Below are 16915 nucleotides of genomic sequence, written 5' to 3'. Positions count from 1 at the left end.
ACACTTAGTTATGTGTTGTGTTGTGTTAATGTACCACTTCCATCTATTACATAGGGACTATTCCAGATACATAGAAAATGTAAAACCTCTTCTAAGCTATTTTCTGTTTATTTTTTTCTGCTCCTAAACATTTATCAGATATTCCCAGTTCTTTCCCCTGTTAAACTAAAATCTCTGATGCAATCTCCTGACCATGGTATCATAAATAATGTCAGATCTGGCCAAGTGTTCAACGGTTCCCTTCTTTTTAGAGGAGCTATTCTTTTCAGTCATCAGAGAACAACTTCTCTTTTTGGAGAGAAAGGTCGAAAGTTCTGTACCATGTGCCAATTGTATAAAGGTTAGCAGATGACAGTCGTGTCTTTGTATGTTGTGATTACAATGTGACAAATTCATAGGTCTCAAATATCTCAGAAGCATGTTAGTTCAGTGCTCAGCTATGTGACACAGCCTAACTTCTTAAGGACACTTAAGGTTGTATCTTAGCAGTATTGTACTTCCGGCTTGTCTTGAAAAGAGATAGTGGTTTCCCTATGCTCTGGGAGCTATGGCTCAGATACGCTCTCTGTGGTTCAAATTGTCTGCCCAATGAACAGCACTAGATCTGCTCTGATTTTCTGATGCTGATTTTCTCTTGGGTAATGCATGGGTGTGAGACACCTTAGATATGATGCAGAGGATTAGCTAGGGTGACATCCTGGCCCCATTGACTTCAAGGGATCAGGACTTCACTCATAGCATTAACATTTACAAGTCAAAAATTATGCTTTGTAGGCTGTGTGAAATAGGATATTACAATACCAAAACCACATTACTGAACACTGTCTGGTTTAGTGATGTGATTTGGAAAGGTATCCTTCATAGAAAGATAAAGATAGGCTTAATAAAATGTACAAGCATGCATTCTTAGAAAAACATGGCTAGATTTTTGTCTCAGGATGCGAAATGCCTTTGTACTGAGAATGAGAGAAACTTAAAGAATCCTCATTACTGCTCTTATTTTGGGCTTATGCCTTCTAAGGCTAAATCCATTTACCTTCTCTCTAGAGCAGTGGTGGGCAATCTGCGGCCCGTCAGGGTAATCTGCTGGCGGGCCACGAGACAGTTTGTTTACATTGACCATCCACAGGCACAGCTGCCCGCAGCTCCCAGTGGCCACAGTTCACCGTTCCCAGCCAGTGGGAGTTGTGGGCGGCCATGCCTGCGGACAGTCAATGTAAACAAACTGTCTCGTGGCCTGCCAGCGGATTACCCTGACTGACCACATGTGGCCCGCAGGCTGCAGATTGCCCACCACTGCTCTAGAAGACTGAAATTTTTAGGTCCCACTTCCTTGTTACACTCTTTCACCCAAAGGCTCAATTGAATTCTAATCTCTTAAATTCTCAGAATATGTCATGTCATATGTAGCTGAATCCAGAAACCACTACAGGGCCTGAAGTGCATATTGCAATATTGTAAATGAAAAGTAAGCAACAAGGGGGAAAATCTGATATGATTAAGGTATTGTAGTTCAACCATCTTGCACAAGTTTTAATACAGAGGTGATGCGAAAACTGTGCGTACCTAATATGCATGTACATTTTCATCACTTTTGCATGGCCATTTCAATTTGCCAAGAGTTGTGGGCTGCTTGATGTGAATATGTGTGGATGCTTTCCAGTGTCTTCACAGCATAACAAAAAAATCTTGCATGTAAAAATCTCCTGGTTTAGCTGAAAACTATAAGGTGAATGACTGGATTGCACTGTGTCAGTGATAAAGCAAGAAGGAGGAAACCAAGTGCACCATCAACAATGTATGCCATCTGCTAACCAATTACAAGCTAAATTTGTGCCATATGCCATCCAATTGGAAGCTAAATTTATGCCATATGCCAAGCAGTTGGAAGCTCAGTTCAGTTTTGATGTGGCTATTCTGAAGTAAATATGCATAAAAAACATATGCTTTCTGTCAACCAAATTTGTATGACACTGTCATTTCCAGACTGTGCCATTTACTGTGCTCATAAAACTAATGATTGTATCTTTTTGTTGAAGCCATCCACATCAGGTGAAAAAAGAAGTCACCATAAAAATTCCTTCAGAAACCCAAGGGGATTCAACTACAAGGCACTCTCCGCTTACTTTTTTGTTTAACTCATTCCTTATAGCTCAGTCTGTGTGTTGAGCTTTCATTGCTAGACATGGATTGGATGCCCGTTTTCTGATGGTTCAGCTCTTTCTGTGACCACAATAACCAAACTTCCAATGAAGTATAAGTAAAAAATTATGGATTAGGTTCAGATTGTAAGCAAACATAAATCAAGCAAGACTTGCCAAGTTGCACTCATGTTTGGTTCTGTCTTCACACAATGATCGGCAATCTCTCACTCATAAAGCTAGACTCTCCATGGACAAAAAAAAATCACTCGTAAATTCACATCTTGCTCATTTGGATGGGTGAGTCTAGACGACCAAGAGAAATTGTTGTTAAGTGAATCTTTTTCTTCATTGTTCTCTCCACCAGTGAGTGCCAGTGAACCTGAACCCGAGCCTGAGCCAGAGACAGAACCAGAACAGGAAACTGAGGCAGAGGCCGAGCAGGGAACGGAGACACCACAGGAAGTAGAGGCTTCGGAGGTGGGACAAGAAAGTGAGGTGGAGCAAGGTCCTGAGCGAGAGCCAGAAGAAAGTGCAATACTCAGTGAAAAAGAGAGGCAGAATGAGGAAGTGAACGAAAAAGACAACTGTTCTGCATCCAGCATATCCTCAGCAAGCAGCACTTTAGAGAGGGAAGAAAGAGAGGACAAGTTAACCAGTGACAATGAAACTGGTAAAGTGAAGCTTTTTCAATAAATGCAGGCTTTCCCATAAAGAACATGTCAAATCAGGTGCTTTGGTGTAAAGCTAATCAACTAACAAATCTTTTCAGCCTGTCCTTCATTAGTATTTCTTCCTTTATGGTTCAAATCCATAGCTGCTCCCTTTGTGTGGAACTCATTAATTTCAATGGGGTTTATGTGTGCAGAGCAGCAGAAGAATCAGGTCTTATAAGATTTCCCTCTGATCAAGACCTATTTCTTCTTTCAACAATTAATTTACTAACTGGTTAGAGACTGGTCCTGCCACTAACATGCATCCAAAGGTCAGTGAATTCTGTTGGATGTTCCAATGGTATGAGATGCCCTAAGATAGTTTGTCATGAGATCGCCAATGCCTGTCTCCATGCTGTTCACTATCACGATGGGTAGTCCTAATGTTAATACTATAGGAAATTAGGTGAGGTGCTTCTCCAGGTGCTGCATTTCTTTCTTTTCTTCCATCGTTCCTGTCTTGGTCAGGTATCAGAAATTCAGGGAGACACTTTGAAGTTGCTGACTGTAGAGCTAGAAATGCCTGACCATGGCTTGGGTGGAGAAGGCATAAGGAGAACTTCCACAGTAGCCAACAGTAATGGCTGGATGAACCACCAGCCACACTTAAAGGATGTCACCGCCTGCACACCTACCCTATGCGTCAGCTTGCTAGGGGAGGAGTTGTGCCATCTAGAATTCTCTCTTGGGAGGTCCAACTCCACGTGGCCAGCAGCCCATGCCAGTGACTAAATGGCAGATTGTGGCCCTTAGTAATTTGATTCTTATACAATTGTTTGCTCTTGAATTAATAGCTGTAATATAATTAACATGGCCTCTAAATCTTATTGAGGCACTGCAGTGGGGCCCACTGTTCTAAGTGAAACATTTTAGATCTTAAAATAAATTATCGTAATACATGAAGTATCTAATCACTCTTTGCTGATGAAATAGGAATTATTTGAAATCATAGAGATCATGTCTTGGTGGTTATATTGCCAGCTTTTGGACATTCACATTTTTTTCCATAGATTCCGGGGCCAGAAGGGACCACTGTGATCATCTAGTCTGACCTCGTGTATAACACAGGCCATAGAGCTTCCCCCAAATAGTTCTTTTTGAACTAGTGAATTTTTTTTTTAAAATGCAGTATTGATTTTAAAATTGCCTGTAGAGGCAAACCCCATCTCTTTTTTACAGGAATATGTTACTAAAACTTAACAGGTTCACTATTGTTCACTATTTAAGGGTCATCAAGTTTTCTTCAGTGCGCAGAACTCTCCTTGATGTCACTGGTCAAGGCTTGTATATGGCTCCATGAATACCACTATACCCTTGAAGAAGATGGATAGATAAATATCTGTGTAAAAATATAAACCTGAAAGATGAGTTGAGGATTTAGTCCCAACAAACTTATCTCTTTGAGACAGCAGTTCCACCTGAAAAGGGCACAGTCAGTTTCAAGGACAGTTTTATCATAAATTTGGATCCCTTGCCTTCAGGTCAGCAGAAGTTGTGTTATAGTGCAGATAATGAAAAGTAGCCTCTAGGAATGGAGGCATTGTTTACACCTGCAGTGCTGTTGCTTAGTGGGTTGTGAGGGGACCAGCATAGGAAATAAACGATAAAAGTGAAAGTGAGCTCATGCTCACTCTTTATCTTCCACTCTCCCCCTTTCTCCACCAATGGAAGGTGGCTAGAGCCTCTATTTTAGAGTAGATGATGAAAGGCTTTGAACACATAGGGGATGGAGACTGTCCTCTGCTTCCTCCTCTTCACACAGGCAAGATGTTGCTAACCGTCAGTATTACAGATTACTCAGCTGGTGTTCAGCAAAAACTGTACTGGTTATGAAACAGACGATGGCTCTCATCACACTGTGGCATATTCCAAATGTTAAACGAGGAGCGAATGGGTTACAAACATTTTTCACACTCAGCACATTTTAGTTCTGGCTGTTTCCAACATGATGAACTTTAACTTCTTGTCACACTGAATCCATTTGTCATACGCTTCTGCATTACTATTTTGGTATTATACTATAACTTAATGAAATGCCAGCTTTTAAAAGTTCATAAGCTTTAGCAGTATAGTAAAGATTTGTTGGTTGAGAGACCTAATGTGTTGTGAATTACTAAAGTTTGCAATTTAGTTGGTAAGGGAGCAAATGCAGAACTAGAAATCATGCAGAGTACTCGGTCTGCATGGATTATTTTTGCATTCCTAGGGTTTTGTGCTTTCTCAGACAGTTCTCAGATTCCAGGAAAGGAGCTGTCATTCATGGATTACATTGCTGTGGCTGCCCAGACACAGCAGGGGCAAGGAAATGAAGTGTTTGGTTTTGGGCTCCTCCTTCCTTATCATCAAACATACTGCTCTATGCTTCTTCCAACCCTTCTCATCCTAGGTAGCACTGCAACACAGTAGCCAGATGAAGTAGTGTGCATGAAGGGGATGCATGCCGGGGGGGGGGAGGGGGGGAGGCGCGGGAGGAGAATCTACAGGAGTAGCAACAGCAGGAGGCTTTACAGAGATAATCTTGTTTGGCTAGTGAAGAATGAGGTAGATCTTGGGAGACTAAAATGGGGATGCAAACTCTGTTGGAGAATTTTGAGTGAGCAGTATTGGAAAGGAATCAAATCTAGGGAGACACAGAAGGTGAGAATCTAGAGGGGGGCCAAATCTTGTGGCATGTATACAGTGGAGTCTGGGAAATCTTGGACAGTTCTGAAGTCTTTAGGCAGTTGAATCTGGTTGAGAATTGGTCTTTGTGAAATCTATAGTGAAGGGGAAGAGGAGAGTCTGGAGGAGATCAGAAAAATCTAGTAGCAAATCTTCGAGAGAGAAGAGGTGAGGGAGCAATCCTGTAGATGGGATGTTGAGGGAAAGGGATGAGTGAAGGGCGTCACAGCTCAGGGCAACTGCACCTGTATTCCTCCCTCTGTGGTCCCTTGAGGGTACCCACTCTAGACTCCCAGCTGCATCTCTCTCCCGCCTAAACAGGCTGCACAGTTCCCTGTCTACACTGTGGTTATCCCCAGTAAACCAGACTGCTTAAATAGGCCAGCATCTGCACTTTGCTTTTTCTCCACGGGCTTATGAACAGCTTAATTGCCAGCAGTTATAAGTTACAGCACAGCCCTTTATGAGCAAGCACATTTATTCTTAAGGTAAAAGCATTACAGAGAAAACATATAAAAACAATAAAAGTTCCTATATGCATTCTAACAGCTTACCATAGTTTACCCATCAGTCTTATGTGGCCTCAGTAGGCCAAAGTCCTTCCAACCCTCCCCAGGAATGATTGGGGCTCAACTTGGACAGAAGTCCTGTCTCTTTGCTGGATCAGGAAGAAAGTCTTCAGTCATTTTAAAATCAGGCTTTTTATCCACAAAATCCTTTCCTTGTCTGGTGGCCTCTGGGGAATCCAGTTTGAACTAGTATATGTGAGCCTCTCCATCTGATGGTAGCTCTCTGGAGAAGTTACAACCTGAGTGAATTTGCCTAATTTCCTCCCACTGTTCTTAGTTCCTGGAAGAGTTGTGGTCACCCTCCCGCAGGGAATTACATACAGTCCCTGGCCCACAATGATATATACACTTAATACACTAAGATCTCCCAAAGATATGGCAGGAAATTGCCATATCTGTCACAAATGGGAAAATGAGGCAAGGAAGAGATTGAGTGTTCAGGAAAGTAAAAAGTGAAGAAAGATGGACTGCCTGCATCCTGGGCAAAAATCATTTGCTATAAGCTGAATCTTTCTTAATGTTGGGTTCAGCTTCAAATGTGGCTAAGAGCTAGTATGGATGGGGCCATAAACTATTCAACATTAGAAACCCAGGTTGGAATTCCCAGGTTGGAAGTCTGCTTCGTGATGCACAGTGAATTTTTAAACCCATTTTAATTTAATTTAATTTTAACAAATGATTCAGCTAGACCGGTTTGGGTCTCTTGCCCATAGTGTTGATGTGGCCACTGAACTTGCCAAGGAAGAGATTTTCCAGAGCAGATGGAAGGGGCTTAAGGTTATAGAAATAAAATAAGTCAACTGATAAAGACATTAAATTTAAAGTGCTAACATAAAAATCCTGACAAAGAAAAAGACAGTAGAGTAAAAGGAGAAACAAAAATAAATAAGAAACTCAAGAGAACATGCAACCACATAACTAATACATACATATATATATATATATACACACACACACACCAGGAAAGAGAGGAGAAGGAAGGCAGTAATCAAAAATAAACTAAAATTTAATTTTAAAAGTTAGATTAGAAAAAATATATTGATTAAATGTGTAAGGAAGAGAAAGAAAGAATCAAAAACAGAATCCTGGTAAGTATTGAACTATTTTCATAATCCATTTTTAATTGCAAAATATACTGAAGGTGAAATAAGGCCGGTCTCATTTAATACCTTTTGAAAAAAGATCTCACATATTTTGGACATACTTTCTACATTGTGTCCCACACTGGTTGGTGAAGATGTTAAGAGGTATTCAACGTCAGGAAAAAATGCATCCTACAATCTACTTTGATCATTTATTTTGATGGTTTTATTGTTGTTTGGTTTTAATTATTTATGATGTTTCATGCACTAGTTAATTTTTCAACTTCTATACACCAGTATACAATATGTATGATTTTATCTTGCTGAGAGGTGGGCAGAGGCCACTATATTTCAATTTGATTGTGGTTTAAATTCAGGTCAGTAATTATGGTCAGCCGATAAAATTTTCAAAAACACCCAAAGGACTTGGGAGCCTAAGTGCATTAATCATTTTTGAAAATGTGACTTAGGCTCCTAAGTTATTTAGGTGCTTTTGAAAATTTTACTCTGTGTGCACAATTCACTCTGCAGAGACCCCAGAGGTCACCCTGGTGAATATGGCCAAAGCACCAAGGAGTTGTGCTAAGCGCAGCCAGAGTTTCAAGCTGCCCTCCCCTGGCCAGGGGTGGTTGCGGTGGAGGAGGATGGCCCACATGGTGGGTGGGTATACAAGGATGGTGGGTATACAAACTTTGTTGGCCTCAGGCTGGAAAAGCAACAGTCTTTCTTAAAGTAACACCTCTTTCTAGCCATGTCAAGAATACCACAGGAGCAGCCCTTCTGACAATGTTTTAATCCTCCCACTTCTGATCCTAGCTCGGAGCAGAAAGCGCAGAGACACTGGAAATGGGGACAAGTGCCATCCAGTCTTGTTGGCCTTTGGACTGATGGACTGTCAAAGAATCTAACAATTTAGGTATCCAGTAAAATAACGTGGGCCAGATCTCCTCAGTGAGCAATTACCAACATGTAACCAATTATTTTTTCTATATAAAATTTAAAGAGCAGCTCAAAGAAGCAGTTTGGTCTCTGTCCTTAGAGTCACCGAGTACCTCCTGAGATGTTCCGAGCACCTTCAGCTCCCACTGCCTGAATGGCTGCTATGCACTTCTCAGAGAAACACTCACCAACTTGCAGAATCCGGCTGTAGATCTGTGCTATTGCTTACATATCATTTCCAAATATTCCCTGAAACTTTGGACTTGTCTGCCTGAATATTTAGTTCACAGCAACATGTGGTTTCAATCTACCCTGCACTAATCTGCTGTGCATTGTCAGTCTGTGTAGACTCTGCTGCTGCACACTAAAAGTTCCCTAGTGCACTATGAACTGCTGCTGTTTGAAGGTGGTATAGATCAAAGCACACTACTAAACCGTTAGTGCACATTGGCAGTGTCCCTATGGACAGTCAGCGTGAGATAGATTCACAGCCCAGCTTGCTGCATATTCAGTCTTCTTATAGACAGGCCCTTTATCCGGTTTCATACTATAATTGCACATGTATCACCAAAGATATTTCCAATGCCATTTTTAGGATTCCTGACACCCTGTGCTTTTCCATTCATTGTTTGTGCGTGTGTGATTACAGGTACGTGGTCAAAGACTATTCAAGATGCTGGTGTGAATGAGCAGTGCAGCAACATTCTCAACAACAAACGGTTTATGCTGGATATGTTGTATGCCCATAACAAGAAGCCCAAGGATGAAGAGGAGAAAGAGCTGGAGGAGAAGGAGGAAGAAAAGAAGGAGACGGAGGAAAGTGATCAGTCAATCACCAGCCTAGCCAGTAGGATCTCTATCCTGCAGGCCAGCAAGCAGGCCAAAGATGAAAGTGTCAAAAAGATGGAGATTGGAAATCTGGACAACCAAGGCAGTGTGAAAGCCTTTGCAGAAAAATTCAACAATGTTGAGTTGGCCAAGGGGACAGTATTGCCTGAGGGTGAGCTCGATGAAAAGGTCCCTGAGAAAACACCAGCAGAGCCCAAGAAGGAATCTGATTACATTTGGGATCAGCTCATGGCTAATCCTAGAGAACTTAAAATCAAAGACATGGATTTTACAGACTTGGGGGATGAGGATGATGTAGATGTGTTGGACGTTGATATGGGTCCTGGGGACTCCCTAATTCCCCCTCCCCCACCTCCACCTTCCTTTTTGGGTTTGCCTCCTCCACCACCTCCCCTTCTGTTTGGATGTCCACCTCCACCCTCTGGTAATTTATTGGCTCCTCCTCCACTGTTCAGCACTCCTCAGGGTTTAGGGTCACCCCAGGTTTCTAGGGGTCAGCCAGCATTCATGAAGAAGAAGAAAACCATCCGTCTGTTTTGGAACGAGGTACGGCCATTTGAGTGGCAGTGTAAAAATAACAAACGCTGTAAAGAATTCCTGTGGTCGAAACTGGAACCCATTAAGGTGGACACTTCCAAACTGGAGCACCTCTTTGAATCTAAATCCAAGGAACTGCCGGTCACAAAGGTATTTCTAATGTTTTGTTTAGTTTTTATTAAATTTGAGTTTGTTTTTAGATTAATGTAGATGATATTTATGCTTACAGAGTTTAAAAAACAAAAGAAATTAACAAAGATGTTTTATATATGTTCTATATTTGTGCACATAAGTTAAGTATTCTACAAAGACAGACAGACACTCCATGAGCTGACAATAAGAGCTGAGCCCCAAACAATATACATGCCTAGCCATATGCCATATTGCTCTTGTGAATCATATTTCTATTCCACTTTTTGTATTTCACTTCAGCTGGAGAGTATTGTAGCATTGTGGTATTGTAGCGTTGTAAACTTCATAGCCAGAATTTTCAAACATAGGTTTGTCTGCATGGGGGTATCCAGGAACATTAATCCAAATTAATTAAAGTTATGAATGTGAAGTGGATTAGTTAAACCATATTGAGTCCCTGTGTGGGTGCTGTTGTTCAGAATTAAAGTGGCCTTAATTTAGTTTGGCTTAATTCACTTACAAAGTGAATTAAACTATCCTAAATTAAGGCCACTGTAAAATGATGTCCCCATGGATACCAAAGTGCATCATGTATTAAGGAAAGGTAATTCAGATCTGTGTATCTGGCTACTTTTCCCTTGCTAGTGAAATTTAAAGCTTTATTATTAGGCATGTATGGAGATAAGGCAAAACAGGGCTTGTTATAATTGGACACCACATGAAATCATTGTAATATAGTCTCATAACATATATCCTGTAATATATCTTCATACTATTTTCATAATCATTTTAGGAATTATTCCTGAAAGGGTCATAACGTTAAAGTATGGTTCTGCTTTGAAATGTGTAAATAGTCTTGTGGTTCCATGTTAATTGTCTCGCGATGATTTCCGTTTCAAGTGTATAAAGATTTCTTGTCTAAAGAACTTTTTGTCATATTGCCAAGCCCTGCAAATATAACCTGGGTTCTCTTCTTTTCATGCATACATTTTTTTGCCACTTTGCACAGAAATATTTTTCACCCTTAACTTAGAGAACTTTACTATCCAAATTTCATTATGAAAATATGAAATTTTCATGAGAGAAAATCTTGATTTGCTAAGACTTCTGTGTTTCATAGGAACATTATCATAAAATTAAATCTTTAAGGCTGGTAACAGAACCATTTAATGCTGAACTCTTATGACGTATCTTGTAGTTGAATTTAATGGAGATTTAAAGTTAGCCTTTAAACGGTATTAGCTAGAACCCTTGCTGTTCATGACTATTGTTTTTGATTTGTTAATGTAAATACAGTAATTGGTATCAGACAAACAATGTTCTTTTCCAGTTATAGTACTAATAAAAGATACACCGTAAGGCCACATATAAGAAAATCACTCATTGCCAATATATCTGTTGTACATATGCCTAAGTTCTCGCATTAGTACAAGTTTTATAACAATTCTGAAAAACCACATAGTACCATGATCATTTTACTTTTCCATAATTGGTACAAATTAAGTATCCACATGTTCAAAAACAAACAATCCAGAAGACTAGATGGCTCAAGGTGTTGGAAATTAGATTTCTAGTCCTTCATTTCTAGGTCACTGGTTCAAATCCAGTTGAAATTGTTATAAATGGCAGTTTGACAGTCTATATTGGTGTTCTTGGTCAAGCAGACACATCACAGTTGACTGACTCAGCTGGTAGGCCAAGGATTGAATGGATCTGAAATCTTGCACTGTTTTCTCACTCCCAGAGACTGTTCCTCCGGGCCAGTGTTGAGAGACGTTGTATCAGGGCAGGGAAGCTTGCCCTACCTTGCTGTTGCTTTTGGGTATGAGCAGAAGACTTCTGTTTCCAAGGCTATCACCTTGTACCTTCAATAAAGACTGAGTTCCCCACCAAAAAAAGAAAAAAAATTGTAATCAAAAGTCCTCCTGACTAATTTGTAAGGTGACTTTGAACCCTGAGCTATATCTGAGAGTGTAATCATTTCAGCCAAAATAATCAGAATTACAGATGTGTCATACTGGTTATGTACTGGTAATGTGGACAATGTAGCTGCAGTTTATAAAATGTTTACACAGCAGACAGTAGGCCTACAAATACATCAATTACATAGATTGCACAGCTGTTATAATTTTAAATTGAATTATCTCTAACACAAGAATAGCTCAGTGATTTTCATTGCATATAGAACTGAAATGTATTTCATACAGATTTTAAAAATAATTTAATTTCATACAGATTTTAAATCCAATCAATGATTAATTCAGGGCATGTTGAGCTTAATTTCACTCCCTCTGCTTTCTCCACTGTTGGTAAAATTGCGGCATATTACTCCTCCTACTCTCCTTCATTGTAAATATAAATCTATCATAGAAGGCTCATTCTGAGTGTGGACTGGAGCAGAAGGAATGAGAATCTCATCTAGGAGCCACAAAACAAATCATTCCTTGAACTGAATGTAGAGTTACAGCATATTTCCACTTCCACAGAGTTTGTTGTATACTTCATAATGTCAATATTTTGATGAACTGGTCTGCCTTACTTTTACCCTTTTACATTTATCATAAATTATGATAAAAGTTTAGATTATTTTAATCAATCAATTAATTTTTCCAAATCGTTAACCAGGTATTTTCCCAAACTCTGGTCACTCATCTCCGCCCTACACGCACTTTCTTCCCTGTCCTCCATGTGCTGCTAGGTGCTTTGGTGCAGCATCTACTCTTTGGCTGGCAAGATGAATCAGCAGGTTTCTTAGAAACCGGTGTAGCCTTGAGTTTCGAGGTTAGTCTCGGAGACTTAGTCTCCAAGAGAATAGTGGTCATTTAAGTCACTCTTCAGAATTCAAGGCTGCACTGATGTCAAAGAAACCTGCTGACTCATCTTCCCAGCCAAGGAGCAGATGCTGTGCCAAGGCATCTAGCAGTACATGGAGGGCAGGGACTTCTCTGCATGAGAGATTACAAGTTTAACTTCCATTATGTCCCTTCAGTAGTACAAGATTGGAATTTCATTATCATTGCACAGAAGATTGTATGGATTTTTTAAGACTTACTGTTTTAGTGGACAAACTTTGGATAAGCCTGGTAAAGTGTTGATGTATAGCCAAACTTTTGAAACCTTCTTGTCTCTTTCTCTATAACCCAACATCTTTTCTTCTACTCAGCTAGACCCTTTTCCTTTCCCATTTTCATCCAGACTATTGTAATGTCTTTGATATGAATCCCAGTCATGTTTTGTGTTAGTGCCCTTACTTTCTACTCTTCCTCTGAGTATAATGAGTCCTCTTGGGCTCTGCCTGATCTCTTGGGCTGCATCTTGTGACCTCTGCTGTCTGTGAGCCTGATCCAGCTCCCACTGAAGTTGGTGGCAAGTGTCCTATGAATTTCAATGGGCATTGGCTCAGGCCTTATCTAACCATCCCACCTGATGGTGGTCTTGGCTCTTAAACCCCAGTCTTCTGTGTGTCCAGTCCAAGATCTGTCCTATTTCCCATCTTCTCCTTCTGACAAATCTAAGTTGGGAGGAATGAGGGCCTCTCTTTGTTCGTACTAGCAGTTGTCTTCAAATTGCAAATACCCTGTGTCTTCTGTGAGTCACAAGTATCACCGATTATTGACTCCAGGAAGCCTGGATCATGTAATGAAGAACAAGAAATAGCCCAGCAAAGATTTTCAGACTTCTGAGACACCCCCCGGGTTAGGGGGAATATCATCAACCTGTTGAGGGCAGGTAGAGCAGATCCTAGATCAAGTAGAAGTAATTAAAGAGACATAACTGAATCTGTAAAAAAATAATAATAATAATACATGCACACACACATCCTCCCCCCTCAGGTTTGCTTTGGCTATTGTGCTCAAATTAGCCCAGCTCTTACTTTTTCCAGACCAGTTTGTCAATTTCCAGTGAGAACACATCCCATTGTGCTAACTCCTAGTGTCCAATCTGGTCTACTGCACAATAATATAAGAGGTGCTACAAGTTCAGTTGGTTCTTCTAAAAACAGAATACAGAGTAATGAATAAAAGGTCAACCAGTCAGATTTCAACACAGTAGATGTAGTCAGTTGCTCGTCAGATGAATTGTTCAGAAAACTGAGAGAGAGACTAAAATTAAGATCAGAAGAGAGGATGAGGTATGGATTTTTTGGCTCCATCTTACCAGATATGCTCCTTGATACAGCTGCAACCAATTTTACTCCTGTTTCTAATCCTTAACTATGATTTCCACAAAACACAGCTATAAACAGCCACTTCCTGATGCTGGCTCACAATAAGTTTTTCATTAAACACAATAGACTACAACAAAATAAAATAAAATATACCTCAGATAGATGAATGTAACATGTGGAGACATTTGTGATTTCTGGCAGAAAACTGGTAACATAACAGAGAAAACTACTGCATGATTATACGAATCACAGCATCCTCCACAGCAGACAGTTTATTTGTGGGACTAGAGGGCTGTGACAGCTTGTTAGCAGGCATAAAGAGCGAGATCAGATTTCCTCACTGAGCAAGTCTGAAGATTTCTTCCCTTCTGACACTGCCAAACCAGGCAGGTATATTGGCAAAGTGGTTCAAGGTATTTATTTTTCCGGCAGAGAGATGAAAACAAATGCACCTTTGCTGTGTTAAATTATGTTATCATGCAACCCTGCTGCTGTCTGCAGTGCATAGTTTAGAAATTATGTTTTTGCTGGCTTGTTTCCTATTGAAATAGGGCTGAATTTACTGTTCCTGGGGCCTGAGAAACCGGTAGGGAGTAAAGACAAAGGAATATATTCTCATCTGCGTGCTTAAGGATATCCCTTGCATGTGCATAACTTCAGTGAATGCTGAGGGAAATTACACATGTGGGGTGGGATTTCCAAAGGAGTGTAAGGGAGTTTGAGCTCCAAATCCCATTCAGTTCCTTTTGAAATCCCAATAATCCTTGTTAATCAAGATAGAAATAGATGGGGTGCTCTAATTGCTTTCTCACAATCGGAGGTCAATGCAACATCCTCCATATAACTGACACAGAGTCAGGTGTCTCAAATTGTCTTGCCAGTTTAAATGCTGCTCGTGCAGGGGTTACTTTTGGGGAAGAAGCTGTTTTTGTCTTCATGTTAGATAATATATAAATAAATACTTGCTTGTAAGGCTATTGGAAAAATCATATTAAATTTCACTTCTTTGGTAATACCCATAATAAATAATTATGTACAGTGAAATACAAGTTAGAAAGTAGCTGTTTACAAAAGGGTTAGTATGACTGAGACCCAGTGATCTTAGGAGGAAAGTGATCTTAGGTGAAACACAGCTATATTTTTATACTCAGTAACTCAGTTAATAACTATCTGGTTCCTCGTTCCCCCTTTGATCCAAAAGGGAAGTAATCTGCCACAGTTTTATATCATGCACAGATTACTTCCTGTTCCTCACAGGCACAGCTGTGTGAGCTGACATGTTGGTGGGTGGAGCTAAAGCTTAAAGTTAAGTACATGCTTAAGTGCTTTTGCTGAATAGGGGCTTCAGACTTTAACTCAAACCCATAAATTTGATCCTGATATGGCTCTGAACAGCATCTTCCCACCCCATACTGTATGCTAGCAAAGAAGGAAGAAAAGAAGGAAACATGCTTACAAAGTCCAGTGTGTAATAGAGTCCTACATCATATGCCGTATTCAATTACGTCCTTGGCTTTCCAAAAAAGGCACCTTTCAATGCAGTGTGATGAGAAAATAAAAGATATGTTGCCTAAATGAAAACCATATTGAAAATTTTATAATTCCCCTATACATGTTTTGCAAATCAGTTTACTTAGTTGGCTAGGCATTTTTGTCATTGTTGTGTGTGGAGAATGTGTTTTACATTTTTATAAAAAAATTAATACTTGACTGAGGTCTGTAAAAATATATTGTTATTGACATTTTTCACTTTCATTATTATCTGTATTGTCATTATTATCTAACACACTTCACCGGATGATCTCAAAGCCTTTGGTACATATTAAGGACTAGCTTATATCTGGCCCTACATGGAAGTGCAAAGGAGATAAGAGAGCAAAAGTAGGTCCGCACCTGCACAGGGATCAGCCACAGTACTCTGACCACAATCGGTGGGATGGTGTTATTGTTTCACCAGCCACAGGACAGAAAGCAGTTCAGGCAGGACACATCCTGCACCTCCAAAAAGGAGGTGTTGGAGCTCCTTTTGAGAGCAATCACGGAACCATATTCTACCTTTGTTTTCCAACGTAATAGAGCCATTCTGAATCAAGCCACGCACATTCTATGAGATAGGTAAGTATTACTGTCTCCCTTTTACAAATAGGTCAACTGAGGTAAAGGTTAAGTTACATATCCAAGTCACATAGCCAGTCAGGAACAGAACCCAGGAGCCCTGCTTTCCAGTTCCCTGCTCTAATCACTAGTACACACTTCTGCTGAGCATTCCTGCAAAGTCTAGTGACATTCTGGTGACATTTAATTTCTGTCAGCTGGTGACAGCTATCACTTTATACTGGCAACATAAAACTTTCTTTAAAAATTTTGAATCCCATCTCAAATTTCTGTACTCCCAAGCCTTGTAGCTAAAAGTACATAATATAGTTATCTTGTATAGTTATAAGACTAATTTCTGCCTTCTAGTTTAAACTCTGACAACCCCCATTGACTTCAGTGGGGATGCACGGGTGTAAACGACAGAAGAATTTACCCTGTGTTTTGCTTATAGATGCACTAGTTTTTATTGTCTGTGTTGCTACTATCATAAAAGTTCAAGTCATTGAAGATCGATGTAAATTTTTGCTTTGTATTATCAAAGAATTGTATCAATGTTAATTTTCTTCTCTTTACCTGTTTACCAAGAAAACTGCTGCAGATGGAAAGAGACAAGAGATCATTGTGTTGGACTCAAAACGAAGCAATGCTATTAATATTGGATTGACAGTGTTACCCCCGCCAAGAACCATCAAGACTGCTATTTTGAACTTTGATGAATATGCCTTAAACAAGGAGGGAATAGAGGTAAGAAGGGATAGTCCAATATGGTCAGCGTTAAACTGTGAGCATATAATTTTGCCCAAGTATTATATGTACTGTAGTTCATCTCTGTGTAAGGAAAAAATCTGTGCCTTATTTTCATCGTTGCGGGTTGACATTAGTTATATGTATCTGCGGGTTCAGCATTCAATCCTGCATCCTTATTACTGAAAGACTGATTTTTTTAAAAACTTAAGTCCCTAAAGTTTGGCTTCTAAAAACATGTTTAGGATTTTCAGATGTGCTCTGAGTACTCCAAACTCCAGTT

The 16915-nt window shown here is 40.0% G+C and overlaps 1 protein-coding gene across 10 annotated transcripts in view; it reads left to right on the top strand.

The window, feature by feature from the left end:
* FHOD3 (formin homology 2 domain containing 3) overlaps positions 1 to 16915 on the top strand; it is a 611695-nt gene that overhangs the window by 515984 nt on the left and 78796 nt on the right. For 9 of the 10 annotated variants that reach the window (XM_075125567.1, XM_075125566.1, XM_048839279.2 and 6 more), the window contains 3 exons: positions 2509 to 2814; positions 8755 to 9641; positions 16474 to 16632. In XM_075125567.1, the coding sequence (XP_074981668.1) occupies positions 2509 to 2814; positions 8755 to 9641; positions 16474 to 16632 (1352 nt within the window). The remainder of the gene's footprint in view (positions 1 to 2508; positions 2815 to 8754; positions 9642 to 16473; positions 16633 to 16915) is intronic. The other variant, XM_075125568.1, reaches the window with a different exon arrangement.

The sequence above is a fragment of the Caretta caretta genome, chromosome 2 (genome assembly GCF_965140235.1).
Source record: "Caretta caretta isolate rCarCar2 chromosome 2, rCarCar1.hap1, whole genome shotgun sequence".
Taxonomy (NCBI): Eukaryota; Metazoa; Chordata; order Testudines; family Cheloniidae; genus Caretta; species Caretta caretta.
Note: the sequence above shows the minus strand (reverse complement) of the source record. Positions and strands in the feature narration are given on the sequence as shown.